Raw genomic sequence first — 18,380 nt, 5'->3', positions numbered from 1 at the left:
CTGTCTGTGATAAACGTGAGTGGTGTTCAAAAAAAAAAAAAATTGAGGAAGAAGAAAAGAAATGGAAAATCAGTTCCCTGTAACATTTTCAGAAATGTTCAACTTTACGATGCCAAGACCAGGACAAGACCCAAGAAATAAACACGTTACAGCAAGCTTACAGTGGCTCCCTTCCAAAACCTAGTTAAATGCCTATTCAGCCAGCATCCTAACCTCATAAATGGCCGATTTGGAATGCCTTACAGGACAAAGAGCAGGACAAATGTCTCACGAAAAGCACTCCTTCAGCAGAGTACACAGAATCTATTGTTTTTGATAACTGCCTTTATCATGTTGATATGCTAACAGCCATTTTTGGGTAAAATATTAAATGTGTGTGTCTGTCTTTGTGTATTAATGCTACTGTTTTTTATTTATACTTTTTAGTATTTAATGAATTACATATTTTTCCCATTTTGTGCAATATATATAATTATTATTATTTTTTAACTCAGTTCATTCTGGGATTTGAATTTGACCGAATCAATATAGTTTTGAAGACTGCATAATGTTGGAACATCCTATGTGTCAAAATAGGACCTGTTCAGCTTTAAAATACATCCTACACATACTGCTCTCTAGGCTTTGATATAGAGCAAATACATTCGCTGTACACCATCACAAAGCCCATGCCCTGATCGATTCCCATAAACACTGACTAATTATATGAGGTTGACATCAGGAACCTGATTCATTTGCTTTATGTTGTGCAATATCGAATGCTCATGAGGAAGTCGCTGTCTGTTTTTAAGATATATTGCTTGCTTACCTGTCCTGTCTGGCTTACCTGTTAGGACATACAGCTGTTGCAGACATCACATTCCTCACTGGATTGAACTGGAAGGCTAAAGGTGGTACGAAAATCCAACGAGATCCTGATGGATATGCATCATGCAGCTGTTTCAGAATGGTGAGGAAAGCTGGAGTGTGTTTATGCAATACACAAATTAGAGAATAATAGTGGGAATCTTTCATTATATCTTGCAATTTTGATGGTAAAGTAAAACAAATCTCAAAGTAGAATGTATGATTCCACTGAAAATGAAATATGACCGCTTATTTCTTGCTTGTTTGGTTTAACTTTAAAAAAAAAAAAAAAAAATCATACAGACATATGACACTTTCAAATCAAGTCCAATTAGAGGCAAAGTTTTATAAAACTAAAGAGGAGGCTTGAAAAGGAGCTGACAGACCATAAAACATGATTTAAGGATAAACATCACTAAGGAAAGAAAGAAACGGCGCTGAAATAAATGACAACACGTGAATGAAGGGGTTTACGCAAGTGAATTGGTTAGGTTATGTACGGTAAGAGCAAGATGTAAATATAGCAAATGTTAACTATAGTTTTGACATATGCCTATTGACAAACTATAACAAATAGAATCTGAAAAAAGGTGGCCTAGGAAATGCTTACCAGTATCGAAATTAAAAACTTAAAAGATCTTTCCTAAGTTTACATATATTTCTATTTTTTTGGTGGGTTGAGTAGATGTTGGGTTTGTCTCATTATTGAAAGGAGAGATAGAGGAGACTTGAGCCCCATGATTTGCTCCATGAGAGGTGCTTGAATTATACATTAGCATTCAGCAGAAGTAACTGCTGTTTTGACAAGAGTGCTAAAATGCCTGCTGGCTGTTCTTGAATCTGTTAGCAGACAGTGTGTATTGTGCAAGACACCTCAAAAAAGTGTGTATGTGATAGTGAGCAAGTGGGACTAGATTGAAAATGTGAGATGCACACTAGACATTTTCTAGAATAAAAATGATTTCCTAAATAAGCACGAAGAGCAAACAATCATTTTTTTTTTTTGGGGGGGGGGTACATTACATTATATCTTTGTCCAAAATCTGAATATGCATATGCATTATTATGCAAAAATCATCATTTTTTTAGGTCGTTCAAATACAATTTTTTTCTCAAAACAACACCAAGATGCTACCCTTATGAAACAAAAATATATTGCAGTATATTGGAAAATGTCATGTAATATATTAGGAATATATTCTTATATATATTTATTTTTTCCAATATATTGCAATATATTGAACGCGCCAATCATTTGTATATTTTGCAATATATTATATAATATATGTATTATCAATATGTTATTAAATGTATTCAAATATATAAAATTTAAGAAAATAAAAAGGGAAAATAATATATTACAATATATCACAATATATTTTAAGAAATATATTGGTAAATATATTTTCCTTTCGTAAGGGTATGTAAAAATGTGTTATGTTTAAGAAGAAATTCATCAAATTCATTTTTTGAAAACATGCTAACCACAATATATGCTTTTATATTAGGAGCAAGTCATTTGTTTGACTCTTCTCTGTGGGAGGTTAATCAACTGTATTAAGATGATTAATCAAATATCAATTGTATGATCTAGAAAGAACAAATGAAGGCAGACCAAATTGGATTGACCAAAGACTAGTCTAATTTAAATTTCGAGTCTGTGTGAAAGTGTCAATGGCTTGTTATTTATAAAAACTTTTGTTGATTGGAGAAGATGAAAGCATTTATACCCTAAGTGTTAAAAGGGGGGCTTTAAGAAACCTTTAACACTTCAGTTCACTCGAATAATCCAATCAGACTGGCCTGAAGGAACCTTTATTTTTAATCTCGTGGTGTTGCATAACCATGTCGGATTTCTAAGAATAATTCGTAAAAGCAGTACATAGGAAAATATGTTAATCAATCAATTCCCCAACCTCAGTTTGAGCTACAATGCATCTGTAGAGGGCGATCGACTACTACTCCGTTGTGTGGAACGACACCTGTGTGCTGATTGGCTGTTTTAGCTTTGGGGGCGTGGTCTGAACGAAGGTCTTTCCACAAAACCAAAATGCGACGCGAAGAAAGTTTCATTCAGTACCTACTAGAAAGATAAAAGATACGGATTTCTTGATTTACGGGCAATCTTTGCTGCGCTTAGTTCAAATACGCCAGTAACCAGCTCAAGAGCGGTTTATAGCTGTATGGAAACAGGGCTTTTGAAGAAACGTTACCTATAGCTGCTTAATTTCTTCATTTGGATTGAATCACAGACTCTATAATGGATCAGATGTGGCTTTTATACATCGCAGCGAGTCTCTGCGCTTTGCTCGCCTCTGCTGAGAGACACACTGTTTTCTGGAATAGTACCAACTCTAAGTAAGTAAATAAATAATGTATTTATTTATTTTTTACCACTCTTTTCTTTTCCTTTAAATTTAATATTTTGATAATGATTATAACAATTTATGCTGAAACGCTGCTAGTTATAGTAGCTTTTTGCAAACTTCAGCATCATATAGCTTTTTTCAGAGTTGAAGTAAATTATATGACGGTGTGTGTGTGTGTGTGTGTGTATGTGTGTGTGTGTGTGTGTGTGTGTGTGTTAATAGGCGTTTTATGGTCAGTGCATTTGAAGGTCTAGCGGAGTTGGAGACTCGTGTTTGTTTACATTGTAGATGTGTTGTTGTTTTTTGACATTATGATTTTGTTACATCTTTACCAGTAACAGATTGCATAATTCAGGTACTATTATTGCTTCATAATCTGCTTGCTACCCATCACCGAAATGTTTGTTTACCTGTATTTGTAGGCTACATGTGATGCGCAAATCTGCCTCTTTCTAGGAAGAAGTGATGCATGCCGAGTGTGTGCTGACTATGCTCGTTCTTGTACATATCTTAACAGCAATAGTAGTAGCCTATTAAATGACCATATTCATGTAATGTAAACTCAGCAGCGGTATTGCCATGGTGATGTTAATTCATGGTGGGAAAACCCAAAAGATTAAACAGAAAAATAGGAAGAAATTGATCGTTTTGCTCTTTTGACGTGTAGCCTATGAGTCAGTGAAACGTTGAAATAGGTGTTGAATGTCGAGTGACTTTTCCGACTGATACGTGCAGAGCAGATGACTGGATTGCAAAACTGGTTCGAAGCAGACGCGCTTTTTGGATCGTTATATAGATTCAATTGAACCGATTCACCGAGCGTTTGGGGTTGACCGAAGGGAAGAACTTTGTTTCAGAGGTGATCTCATTTTTTTCGCGCATGTAGGAAATGTTATATGGCAAAACATAAACTGTAGTGTATTTCACTACATTCAGCAACTATAAAAAAAAATTCATTTTTACCAAAAAAAATGTGAGTGGACTTCTGAGAATCGTTTTGAGTGTTAATACTAAAAGTAATTGAATGAAATAATAACATAATAAAAATATATTGAATAAACAATAAAATAAAGTACTATTTTGAACCGGTTTACGGAAATTAATTAATTTGTGCAAATTAATCCTATTTCTCAAAACTTGACAGATAAGGGGTGGGATCATACATATGGAGTTACAGTAATGATTTTGTCATCTCTGAATATTTATGTTAATATACCACAAAAGACAACAAAGGCAGTGAAACTGAATAAGTGTAAATAGAGAAACATTGATAACATACTGAAAACTGATGAATTACACACACACACTTAACCCATCAACTTACACACACACTTAACCCATCAAGTGTTTCCTCCAGCAGATGTAATGATCATTTCAATGTCCAAACAGTGGTCATTTTAGCACCTATGTAATCCACATTTCATTTCATATAATCTTACTGTCTCTCTCGCTCTCTCTTTCTTTCTCTCTCTCTCTCACACACACACACTCTCTCTCTCTCTCTCTCTCTCTCTCTCTCTCTCTCCCTCGCTCTGTCATCTAATCCTGTTTTCATAGAAATACTAGAGGGGCTGAGGAGATGCTTTTTTTCCTGCATGTCTTTCTTTCTGCCTTTATTCCTGCACTTTCTTTCTTTCTTTTCTTCCACATTACTTTTTGCACTTCTTTCTTTCTGCAGTTCTGTCTGTATTTCTTTCTTTTAATTCCACAAATGAAATATAGTCCATGAAGTGTAATAATGTGGTTGCATTTAATGCATTGATGTCTCCAACACACAGTGTGTGTATGTGTGTGTATAAGTCTTGGGGGAAGGTTGACTTCAGGGTCGATAGATCATTGCAGCTGAGTTTTTTTCAGCATGAGAGGTGATTCTGAGTCAGGTCGTGTAAGTGTGCATGTTTGAATGTGTTGGTGCGTGTTCTTGGTGTGCTTGCTGAAACACGTGTTGTAGTGTCACTCACAGTCGATAGTTGATCAACCGGAAGGTGTGAGCTGATTAAGGAGTGTCCTGGTGAGCAGTTGTAATCAAGCCCGTGTTCATGATTCACTGACTCACACATATATTTATTAACTAAACTTTCTCTATTAAATTCTCTGAGTGCTCCTGCAGAGTGTTTTTCTCCAAGTTTAACCATTTGAAAGTACCACTAGTAATAGTTCACCAAAAATTACAAATTTTATTATTTATTCACACTCTTGTTGTTGAAACCAGAAAGTGAAAGAAAAGACCGCGTCATCATTCACTGAAAACGGTGACACCCATCCTAGCTTTCTTTGGCATTTTCACGAAAGTTCATGAGATGAAGACAAAGTCCCATTCATGAACTAATCATTCTTTTAAGTGGAACTTTTTCAATGTATTGTTTAAGACAGTTCAGAAAACTTGTCTGACTGATTCGGTCATAAATCTTGTACTTACCATCTCAATGATCTTGTCTCAAATACATATTTTTTCTTTAGTTTTTTGTTTTGTTACTAATAACTTAAAATCCCTTTGTTTTTCACTCAAGCTACTGCAGGACTTCAGAAAAATTGGAATTTGACACATATGAATCACTTTTATTATCTTTTATTTATGCTTTTTGATGCTCGAAAGCCCTCATTTATTGTAATTGTACAGCAAAGAACAGGTAGTCCACTATTCACAGTTTCTCCTTTTATGTTCCACACAAAGAAAAAAAAAATTGGGTGGTTTTGGAACAACATGAGAGTGAGTAAATGATGACTAGGGTGAACTAATCTTTTGATATCACTTATGGATGCTAAATCTTTTCTGGAACGGTTGCTGTTATTATTTTGTTAGCACTCAAAGGCTTATAGAGATTTCTTCTCTTTCTGTATCTTTCTTGTCTTTTGTTGGCCTTTCTCTCCTACCTGTTCTTCCCAAACCTCCTCCCTTTCCTCTGGCTGTGTGCCCCGTACCGCATGGTTAACTGGCACAAAGTTCAACCTCTCCTCCGCTTCTTTTACTTTAACTCTTTCCCTCGATCGTTTTGCCCTGCCCCTATCCCATCAGTACCCCAAAACTCTCCGACCTCCGCACATTTAAGTTTCTTCTCTACTTGTCCGCGATCGCCCCATTGAGTTACTGTTTCACCCTGTAAAAAGGCCTTTTACATGGTTTAATTTAGCCAGAAACGGGGCTTTCTTGTTTTTCTACCCAAAATGTCCCATTCACTTGTGGGGGTTTTTTTCTTCCAGGGAACAGGGCTTTTTTTTTTTTTTTTTGCTTGTGGGGTTTTGCCAACTAAGTGCTTTTTTGTTATAGTTCCAGCCAAATTAGCACACTCCCATCACCGAGCTGCAGTGGAACAAAACCAGGGGCTAGTGTGACCAATTGCAGGCCATGAGTTCACAGCCAAAAAGAAGTGGCATTCATGCAGTGTGTCTGTCACTGTGCGTGTCTGTAAATGTGTGCGGAGAGGAGAAGGGGAGATAGAAACCGGTGATAAAGTGCCATTTTGCTTTTGTCTGCATGTCACTTAGCATTAAACTCATCAGATCTGTGTGTGTGCGTGTTCGACTGACAGTGAGAGAGTGCGTGATGAAGTGTCATTCTCTCTCTGTAGTCTGTCACTTTCTCTGGTGGTCTTCAAATAGGGAGGCCACCACTCGAGCCCACCTCTTTCCCGATCTCCCGTCTGGTTTCTCCTTCATTCCCTCTACCTTTTATCTCAGCCATACACGCCAACGCTTTTCATCCTTTTATTCAGTTCCTGTCCTTATTTCCTTTCCCTCTGTGAAAGAAGAAAGAACGAGAGGTGTTGAATTTTGTTTCCTTGGCTTTCTTTATCTGCTTTGGCAGCCATAACCACAAGAGCCTGTCTCGCTCCCCTTTTCTCCTCCCTTTCACCTTCTCCATGCCCATACCATCCATTCCCTGAGACTGTATTCTGCCGATATCTTCAGAATTCAAATCATTCACAAAGCTCTACAGATTCCCGCCCATTGAGTGTTTGTTTTTCAGCTGGTTTAGTATACATTTCCATTTAAACGATAAGCTCTCCCAAAAATGAAAATTGCCATAATTTACTCACCCTCATGTCGTTCCAAATGCATAAGATTTCCGTTCATCTTTGAAACAGAAATGAAGATCAGTGAGCTCTTTGATGTTCGTCACTCAATGTTTATATGAATAAAAGACTAAATGAAGTCTGTTCATCATATAAAGTGCTCAAAACAAACAGTTTGAACAATATGGAATGTTTACTTTTTATGAACTTTTTGAAGAGTCAAAGGGTTGTGTAAATCGACTTTAAATGGAGGGACATAAATCTCTCATATTTCATTAAAAAGATCTTCATTCGTGTTTTGAATATGAACCAAGTCTTATGGATTTGGAACGACTTTAACAACATTCTGGGTGGACTATCTCTTTAACACATGTTTAAGATGTATAAAGCCATTCTGCAGAATTGACTTCTTCATTGCAGCCATCCCTTCTCCAGATTGTAATCAGCTCTTAATCTTTCATCTTGTGAATTGAATCTGGCTCTTTTTTTCTTTTTTTTTTTTTTTGGTGATTGCTGACCCATGATAATCTTCACCAGCAGACCTTATTCATTGAAGCTCCTACAGGCAGTCCCTGTCGGCAGAAGTGTTTTCTTTATATAATGTGCAAAATATGTGACATTTGTCAAGTCCTGAGAGATTTACTAAATTGTGATTTTCAAGTAAACTCTGGCCAAAGGTTGAGGAGACGTCCTTTTCCCTCGTCAGGAGTGAGTTTCCTGGCCAAGTGTTTTCCCGGGAAAACAGCACATCCTGCGTGTACAATTAACAATACCTTTCTCACACACTTGCGCACGCAAGCGGCCCACATGTTACACAAGTCTCAGATACACACTTCCTCATATGCAGCATACTCTGAAATATTATTCACACAAGTTAAAGGGCTTGTGAAAGCGATCGTTTTATCTACAGCCTGTCTCGCACACATTGCTTTCTCACGCACTTTGATTCAAAGATGATTAGTTCATTACACCTTCAATAATACGGTTATCTTTCTGTTTAATCGTACAGCTGCTGTCACAGTCTAACTCCTTCAGAATTCCCAGAATTGTTCCTTCTTCATTTTTGAACATCTTTTATTTATCTTTAATGTTTAATCCGTTCCTCTCATATTTAAGACCACAGATACATTTAACAGCGCTTTACAATCACAAGCTAAGTATTTGTCAGGTTAAGTTTGTGTCAGTGTGTTTAATGTCTTAGGATCTTGTTGTCACAATCTCAAACCCATGTGGTCTTGTCTCCACACTCTTGTTGTTTGTACTGTTCTTGAATGGACTGGTGTTTTAGATGAAGGTCCGTTCCCACGGTGCATTGCACACATTTTATTATGGCACGGTGCGAGAGGCCACTCCCCCTGCAGGACGGCTAATTCCTAAAGAATGCAAGGAACTACTGAGGTAATTTTTATAGCGATATGAGTCGCCTTGTGTACTTCTCATTTCCCTTCACACTGAGTGCTCACATTTTTCTAATTATTTATGTAATCCATTTATCTATGAGAGGACATCAGGGCTGAGCAGAGCCAGTTGGTACAGTTGACTGGTTAGGTCTGTAATTAGTGTGACAGATTGGACAAATAAGGAATTAGATTTTAAGACTTTTTATACACAAGATAGATTGAAAAAACCCTGGTGTGGAATATTATCTCGAATGGGGGAACCGGTTGGATTTGGTTGCCATGGCGATCGCAAAAGGGCCAGAGTTAGTGTCCACAAACATAGGTCACTAACCAACATAACTCAAATTCCAGGGAGCCGCTCTCTGATTGGTTGAGAATGCCTGGGGGCGGGGTCACTGGGAGAATGAATGGGGGATCAAACAGGCTTATTGAGCGCTGAGAGACGAACCGAGAGAGTGGACAGAGATGGATGGATTGAAGAAAAGATGAAAGAGTGGGTCTGGACTGAGTCAGGGTGAGGACAAGCACAAGAGCGGCCCGTTCTGGTTAATCAAAGGATTCCTTCTTTTTCTCTCTTACACCTGCACAGTACAAAGCAGTTTTTTACAAAATCTTCCTTTCCAAACTGAACCATCTCACCCATTCCTTTCCCTTTTTCGTTCTATCGCTTTCTCTGTCTCCTACCAGCCTTTGTTGCATTTCCATCTGAACCACTCCACTGATACGCTCCAACTGTGTTTCAGAACAATAAAAGCGCTCGCTATGGGCCCCTCATCTCTCTCTCTCTTTCTGCTTGCATTAAAGTAAATGAGGCCCCTGGCCCCTCGGCAACCTATGTCGGGTAATCCCGGAGCACAGAGCACCCAATGATCCTGCCACACTGCATTCCGAACCAGTCACCCGGAACAACGCCGGCTGCATTAGCGCTGAATTAAAACGATAGAAGTTTCAGAGGCTAATGGCAAACTTGATTTAGCCAGCGAACGCAGGTGTGCAGGTGAGAGTGAAGGATGGATATTTGAACAGACCCGGGGTCAGAATTTTGTCAATTACCATTTAGACTGTAGTATCAGGTGGTGAAAGCTACAAAAGATCACAGATTGAATGACAGGGATGTTGGCGGACCTATTGTTGGAGCAAGTGACTGTGTGTGTGTGTATGGGTGGGTGGGTGTTTAAATACCTCAGACCTTCCCTTTTAAACGGGTGAATGTGGAAAGAATGTTAAATTGTGTACTTTCTGGAGTATTACCAGCTTCCCTGCATCTGTGTGTGTAAGTGTGTGTTAAGGTCTGCGCTGCTGTCTTCCGAGTATTTCCCCTTATTTCACCCTATTCCCGAGTATTTGACCCTCCCACCCCCCACTGATCATCCCCCCTTTCTCTAACCTCTAACATTCCAGCGAGTGATAGAGTGTTGAAATGAGAAAGGGAGAGGGAGGTGAGACCAATTGATAGACAGGCTTAGAAGGACTAAAAAAGAACAACAAAACCAAAACTTTGAACTAAAGATTAGGAGACCAGAGATTAAGCCTACAGTCACCCATTTGGAATCATTTGGCATTCTTTCTACTGAGCATTGCACTGATATTTACAAGAAGATGAGTTCAGGATGAATAAACTTCAGCTATTCATGTTTTACGGTAAGCACGGACGTGACTCACAAGCAACCGTATTCACCCGTATTCTTCTGCCAGGTTTTAGGGTTTTTAAATCATGCACAGAATTCAGTCATTCTCATATTTTATTTAATTAAATTATATATATATATATTAGGGGTGTAACGGTTCACAAAATTCACGGTTCGGTTCGATACGATACACTGATGTCACGGTTCGGTTCGGTTCGGTTCGATACGTTTTAGATACAGCAAAATGTAAAAACATCTCAACTTTTCAGAATGCCGCAAGCGCACCGCGGGTCATGTGACAAGAACCAACCAATCAGCTTCATCCTTTCCCGTAACAAGGTTGAGAGCTCAGCCAAGATGAAGGAACAGCTGATCATAGTTGTATATGGATTGCAATTTTGAAATAAATTTAGTAGCAGAGCTACTGCAAGCGATTTTTAGAGCAGGAAATCCATTTATCCTTCGCTGAAATTTCCGCGTCTCATGGAGAGAGCACGTCATTGTTGCTTAGCAAAGACTGACGCCTCATGAGCGAGCCCGAGCGCTTCTGCCCGAGCGCTCTCTTGCCATCACCATTATAGCTTAAAGGGAATCCAAAGTGCACCCAAACACCAGACCTGTTGGTTATTGGAGGATCTTCTAATTTCTAGTCTGTTAAACGCATTGGCTATTTTGCAACGAGCCTTCAGCGCGTACTGAGTGAGCGAGCGCCTGCTGAGTAGCCTAACATAAACATATAAGATGGTGTTTTTTTCTTCTTCGGGAGTGTCAGGGGCGTTGCCTGTTACGTTGTTTGGGTTATTGGGCCACCTTGTTGAACGCATATCATTATATTTCTATCTCTCTCTTTTTTTTTTTTTTTTCAAATATAATTAATTACTCCAACGAACCGTTCGGTATACATAATGCGTACCGCGTACCGAACCGAAAGCGTCGTACCGAACGGTTCAATACGAATACGCATATCGTTACACCCCTAATATATATATATATATATATATATATATATATATATTTTAGATTTGTCAAAATGTTTTTGCTTTTGATTATCTTATTTGTTTTCCCTAGTTTTGATTCTTTCTTTATTGTATTGATTTGTATATTTTATTCAAATATATATATACAGTATATAAAAATACAAATTTCATTTTTACTGTTTTTATTTTATATTGGGGGTTGATTTTATTTTGTTTGTTAATTCTACTACAGGTACTTGTTAATTACATTTTCAGTATTATCTTTTATTTTATCAGTTATCAGTCAATATAGTAATGCTCATCAAAATGTTTAATACTAATACAAAAAATAATGCTAAAATATAATATAATATAAGAAAGCATAGATAATGCTAATAAAGCATTTGCGAGATTAAAGCTGAGACAAAGAGAATGGTTTTAATATGTCAGCTGTCCCCTTGTTAAACTTAAACACCATTATTGAGCCTCTTTTGAAGCCTGGAACAAAAAAAAAAATCAGAGGCAGAATACGAAGCATAAATGATTTAAGTTCATTGATGCTCAAGATGAAGTTTAGTCCAGTATGTAAGATGAATGGCATCACTGTACTATGAATAAAGGCATTGATAAAGTAACTGTAGCATTTGAAAGGACACTAGCAGAGGGAGTACACGCTGACCCCTGTATTGAGATGGGGTCCATCCCCCAATGCTTTCTCCCACCCTCCCTACTGACTCCCAGCCCCCGGGGGTTGAGGGGGGAGCAGCATAATTGCCCCCCTCTGGGACCACTTTAATTCAAGTCTTTGTGTTTTAATTGCCCCCCCTCCTGAACCTCTTTTGATGAACACATTGAGGCCATACCCCAAACAGATTTTAATCAGGGCTTTAACGGGGTGTGTGTGTTCTGGTGCACCAGATGACTGCTCCCAAGCATCTGGTGACAGCACTTAAAAAATGTGAGACATGTAAATTATTATTGGCTATGAGGTATATTTGCTTCATTCATCAAACAAAGATGCATCAGTGTGTGACTCCCGTACACGGCCACCAGAGAATTGAAGTGAGTGACTGGGAGTACTAGGTTTGGCTTTATGTGTAGCTCTATGTGTGTATGTGTGTGTGTTTGGATCAGCAGTGAGTGAAAGCAGCAGGCCAATTAGAAGGGTTGTGTGTGTGTAAGACTAGAAGAGGTCTGGAGCCAGATCGTCTGTCCTAAGACCAAGGGATCCCCCCCATCAACAAACAAGAAAAAGAGAGAGCGAGAAAGACTTTGGAGACTTTGATCATCGAGCAGAAGTGTGGATGTTGTCACACACGACAGAAACACCCACTCTGGGAAATAACGTTGCTGCTGTTTCCGGCAGACAGGGAGGAAAGCTGAAATTTTGAAATTTTGCAGAAAGTTAGGAGGATCCCAGTTAGTGTCTATGACGCTCACTTAGGCCCTTGAGAGGTTTGTGCTGCAATGTTTCAGTGTCAACTGATACTTTACTCAGTTTGCTAGAGTATTAAACATTATAAAGAAATGATGAGTGGTGAATGCTTGTGCGAGATCCACCACCATAATGATAAGGTGTTTTAGGTGGTTGCTAGGGTGTTGCTATGAGGTTTCTAGGATCTTCTAGGCAGGGCATTTGTTGTTGTTTACTTAGTAGCCCAAGTGAAAAGAGTCCATTTCCAAATCTCTATGATATTCTAGTCCCTAGATATGGCTCCTTGGGTCACTCCTTTATTAAAAGTAATTGCGACTTTTCCAGGTAGAAATTGTAAGTCTAGATGTTTTATATTTCGAAGCCACTCAATTTGAGGTATCAATCACATCCTTGGCATAAACAACGCTAGATAAATGACACACTATAGAATAATACTTTGCAGTCAGCATCAAATGAAATTTCACCCTACCTATTTTTGTAAATACATGTTATTGATCTCACGATTCAAAAATGCATATTTCAATCTTGAATCGAAATGTCAAAAACCAATCTCCCAATGACTTTTCTCTGGTGACGTATGCTGGAATTCTCTAACCATTTAGTCCACTTAAACCCTTTAATCAATCGAATACAAGCTTGAGACAACAACCATTGAATTTAGCCAAATACCCTTTTGGATGTACTTCACGGTATCAAAGAAATGTTACTCTCTTCATCTGTTTCATTGCAACTTTAAGGGCTAGTAAGAATTAACAAGGTTTGCTAATACAGCTTGTCATTAAAAGTACAGTACAAAAACTTTGACTCCACAAAAGATAGACACATTTTCAGAGGACAAGAAGTAAACCTAATCACCATATAGCTGATTTTAGGCCTGGCTGATACTGAGCTCATAATGAAAAAGCCTGAACCTGAGCTGAGCTTAGAAATGAACGTATGGAAGCTAAAGTGGCATCCGATGATGGATGGATGAATAAATAAACAAGGGCATTCTTTCTACCTCTGGCATTCTTCTATCAGTGGGCAGCACATAAACAGAGATATCATACTGCCAGAAGAGCTACAGGAGCAGAACCAAGAATGAAGCAAATGCCGGAGAGAGGGAGGGCGTAGAGAGGAGCAGACAGGCAGACTGTCTCTGTCACCTCCCTCCATGTGTCAAATGAAAGGGAGAAGTGTGGCGTAGACGGGGTGTGTATGACTCCGTCAACCAGTGTGCGTGTGTTTATCTGTAATGAGTAAGGGCGTGTTGATGAAACTCCAATTTATTTCTCCATTTGTGTTTGTGAGAATGAGTGTGTGTCTCTGCATACTGTGTAGTCAGTAATCATCAACTGGTGATGCAGCCTGACACATTGCTAATGCCTTTGCGTAAATAAGACTCTGCTCTCACAAGGCGAGCGAGATCAATATGATGCACAAATTCACGCCAAACACGTCCATGTTCCTGCCATTCTCGTAGACTCTGACCTGTTCTCTGACTATGGCCAGCAGGCCGTTCGATCAGTGAACTGATGTTCAGAATAATCTATATACATGCTTCTGTCCCGGCTCTTCTTCTACTAAGAAATCAACATACTCATCTGTTTTCCATTGTTCACATTTTTTGTCTTTTCTTCCCCAGCGCCATCCCTTTGTGATTTGTCTTTGAGATGGTATTGTAGATCAATGCGAGGGCAATTGAAAATGTGATTGCATCAGGCTTGGCATTCAAGTCAGACTCTCCGTTCTCTAAATGAAGAATTATTGTCGCCGATGGGACAGACATTGCTAGATCTCAAATCTTAGATGATCTTGTCTCAAAAAAAAATTGTTTTATAGGCTTTTAATATTTGCATTAGCTATATTTTTATACAAAATGTTTAAGGAATCACTCATTCTCTTTTAGGTTCCGATGGAACAACTATGCAGTTGAGGTACACCTGAACGACTACCTGGACATCGTTTGCCCTCACTACCCACTGGGCGAAGTGCCGTCACAGGACGCAGAGCGCTACGTTCTCTACATGGTGGAACGCGAAGACTATGACACCTGCCGTCCACAATCCTACGATCAGATGCGTTGGGAATGCGGCCACCCTTTCGCCCCACACGCACCCGAGAAGTTCTCAGAGAAGTTCCAGCGCTTCACGCCATTCACTCTGGGAAAAGAGTTCCGGCAGGGCGAGAGCTACTACTACATCTGTGAGTTCAGGCCTTACAAAATTCAGCTTCTACTTAAACTATGAATGTAACATTTATGGTGGATCGTTTTAAAGAATAGTTAGTGGTGGAAATGCTATTGAACATCCGAAAACCCGTTATAGATTTATTGCCCCACAAAGCATGCGCTGAATGCTTAGTCTGTGAGTCATATTCAAGCCCTCCTTCAGCACCACAGTAATGAATACATTTCAATTCATGTTGTGAACTGCTAAACTGGCAGCAAAACTACTACGTGTCTTTCTGGCATCCCCATAGGCTATCCTTGGGGATTTTGGGCAGTCGGAAACACAAGGAGCACAATTCAGCCAGCATGTAGACTGGAATATGGAGGTCTAGAATTAAGAATGGCGAAATTCAACCAACCCTATTTAGACCGTTTTAGGAAAGCATACTGCTAAAAAAAGTTAATTGTGCAAACATTGTGCAGTCAAAGGTGGAGAGTTTCATGGATAAAAATGCATTAGGTCTGTTTTGATGGAGTGGAAAGATCAATGTCAGTTAGTCAAATACAAATACAGCTGAAGCACAGCTAAACCCAATTTTCCCTGTCGCAGTTTAAATCAATAGATTAGCAGCTCTGATACAGTGTAAACAAGGCACTTAAGAGCACAGTTGCACCACTGTAATAAAAGAGATCAGACACAGGTCACAGGTCCAGATGGCTGCTAAAGAGAAATGGATCAGGCACTACACATCTAACACCAAATCACCTTTCTGCTACTCATTTACTCTTATACCTCTCTCCGTTATCCTTTTATCTCCCTCAATCCTGACAGTCTTCTTTTTTTTTTTCGCCTTGCAGCCAAACGACTGCACCACCATGGACAGGAGTGTCTGAGACTCCGGGTGGATGTAGTTGCCAATGATGGTGAGTATCTGAATCTAAAAAAATCAGAAAACTCCACATATTTTGAATTTCAGTTGATCTGTGTATTCACTGGTGTTTGTTTCCATTCAGGTTCTCAAGAAGCCAGGGTTGGCACAGGAGGCGGAGCCAAGGTGGGCACAGCAGGAGGAGCTCACACACCGTCTAATCGGTTACCAGCAGGTAACAGTCACACTAACTGAGTAAAAAGAAAAAAAAAGGATTTTACTCATGTCATGAATACAGTTGCAGAGTATGCTATCCAAATATAAGTACACAGATGTTTCTACACAACCTCATTTTAACACACTTTTGCCTTTCCACAAAATATTAAGCAGCCCAAATGTTTTAACATTGATAAAAATAAGAGATGTTTCTTGAGCACCAAATCGGCATATTATAATAATTTCTGAAGGATCATGTGATACTGAAGAGTGGTGTAATAATGCTGAAAATTAAGCTTTGTCATCACAGAAATAAATTACATTTTAAAATATTTAAAAACAGAAAACAGTTGCTTTAAATTTGTAACAGAATTTCACAATAATACAGTTTTTTTAAAGCCTGGTCAGCATAATAGGCTTCATTAAAATCTTATATATCAGTAAAAAACTGCCACTATGCATGTTGAATAGTCAATATGGTTTCAGGCCTTATCTTTGTAAACCATCTACAACCACTAAAAAACTAAATATTTATTACTTCCTTGTTACAGATGATCCTGTTGTGGCTCTTCCTGATGTACAGAAAAGCAAGCGGACAAACTCTGCCATTTCAATAGCATCCTGGACTGTCCTCACAACCTTACTCCCCATTTTATTATTACTGGTCTTACAGTGAGATGGACATTGGACTAAACTACACTTACAAAAGACTATAATGACAGCGGCCTGTGTTGACGGAAGCACACAGGGGTAGCTCTTTACATCCCAGTGCTGGCCATTGGGAGACACAAACCGAAAGTGGAGCTCTCTCACACCGCTGGTGCAGGTGGAGAAGCCTAACTGGAATGAAGAGATCTTTGAACATTCTGGCACTTCTAAAGAAACAAAACGAGACGTCAGTATTCTCCTGGAAATATTGTTCATGCAGAGGGAATTTTTCTCATATAAATGCCAGACTTCACAATACCTGGATAAGAACAAACTGAAACAGTAATGCAGATTTTGAAATAGCACATACTTTAAGTGTGGACAGTCCACATCCACAGAGTTGAGTTTCATAATGAGGGGACGCAAGCCAAGATTGAGCCAAAGACCACAGAGCTTCTCACGAAGGAGCAGAGCGATCAAACCTTTCATTGTTTTCTCATGTTTTGTTGATCCAGAGAAATTCATGTAGCATTAACTCAGTGGGTTTTATTCTCACCATTTTCTCATGGTTTTATAAGACTATGTGCTGTACCTTTATTTAAACCTGGAAATGCAGCACAAGAACACACACAACCCCCTTTTCCCACTGAAATGGTGCTGGTACCTGTGACGGGACGTCTGTGGAAAGGATGTCAGATTGGGTGCCCTCACCCTATCAGCGGAAAACGGGGGCATCAATACTGTTTACCAAACCCACTGACACACGTCCATTTACACATGCTGTGTTGTTTTTGTACGTTTGTCGTTTAAAGAGTTAGTAAATTATGAGGTTTGCTGCAGAACAAATGACTGCATATACTGAGCACAAATGTTTACTCCGTGATAGAGAAAGAGGAAATGAGACGCAAGAGAGGAGACACTTGTTGGATTCATGTGTATGTAGATGTGTAGATGGAAGACAGAAAGAAAAGCAGGAAATGTTGATGTGTCCAGAAACACACGATCCCTCTCATGTGTGTGTGTGTGTGTATGTTAGAAGAGGAGATGTGTTGATCTGTCCCAGAACAGTGGCATTTAGACGGCATACAATCACTTACACAACACAAATGGACAACTGGAAGCCAAAGGAAAAAAACAGCCCAACTGATTTGTGTTGGTAGTTGGACTATATATTGGTTATAGAGTATTTGGGGTTGCCCATGTCAAATATAAATATAAAATAAAATTTCTATTAATGATAGAAAATGATATTTAAAATCATTAAGTTGCATTATATACACACACTAAATAAATACTGTTTAAATAATTAAAAATGATTTATTTATAACATATTTTTACTTAGTATTTAATTAATATTCACCAAAAAAAAGTCACAGTTATTGACTGATGAATCTCAAAATGGCCAAATATCTGCTGATTAATTGACCTGCCTGATACATCAATCTGTTACTACAATATAAGCCTGCTATGTTTGATTTAATCTACATACACAGGCCACACATTTATGACACGAATCAGCTAAAGCACTATGAACAAAACACCACTGACTCTGACATGATGTAGCTGTTTAAGCTCTATTCCGGGCAGCTGTTCGTACGACTGACGCAGCTGTATACGACTAACGTTAGATCACTCTGATTCATTTTGTTTTCCTTTTTTCGTTCTCGTATTCTTATTTTGTATATGTATTGTGTAAAATGTATATTATGTATATAAAGAGGAATTATATGAAAAAGAAAGACATTTGAAAAGAAAAAAAACAGTTAATGTGAAGATTCTTACGTGAAAATAAATGATATTTTTGGAAAATGCGATTGTCGCCGTCCTTGTGTTTTTTGCAGAGATGTGTGA

General features: G+C 38.6%; 1 protein-coding gene across 1 annotated transcript; it reads left to right on the top strand.

The window, feature by feature from the left end:
• Positions 1-2,914: 2,914 nt before the first annotated feature.
• On the top strand, positions 2,915-18,343 carry LOC127935328 (ephrin-A1). Its single transcript, XM_052533110.1, has 5 exons — positions 2,915-3,204; positions 14,536-14,831; positions 15,655-15,720; positions 15,811-15,900; positions 16,433-18,343. Exons 1-5 carry the CDS (start codon positions 3,107-3,109, stop codon positions 16,555-16,557), a joined length of 675 nt encoding a protein of 224 aa, XP_052389070.1. The 5' UTR covers positions 2,915-3,106; the 3' UTR covers positions 16,558-18,343.
• The last annotated feature ends 37 nt before the right edge of the window (positions 18,344-18,380 follow it).

The sequence above is a fragment of the Carassius gibelio genome, chromosome A19 (assembly GCF_023724105.1).
Source record: "Carassius gibelio isolate Cgi1373 ecotype wild population from Czech Republic chromosome A19, carGib1.2-hapl.c, whole genome shotgun sequence".
NCBI lineage: Eukaryota > Metazoa > Chordata > Actinopteri > Cypriniformes > Cyprinidae > Carassius > Carassius gibelio.
Note: the sequence above shows the minus strand (reverse complement) of the source record. Positions and strands in the feature narration are given on the sequence as shown.

Excerpts from the sequence above, each read along its gene's own strand:
- LOC127935328 (XM_052533110.1), top strand. The coding sequence starts at position 3,107 with ATGGATCAGATGTGGCTTTTATACATCGCAGCGAGTCTCTGCGCTTTG. Across the intron at positions 15,721-15,810 it reads GGATGTAGTTGCCAATGATG|GTTCTCAAGAAGCCAGGGTT; the intron begins GTGAGTATCTGA and ends GTTTCCATTCAG. Across the intron at positions 15,901-16,432 it reads GTCTAATCGGTTACCAGCAG|ATGATCCTGTTGTGGCTCTT; the intron begins GTAACAGTCACA and ends TCCTTGTTACAG.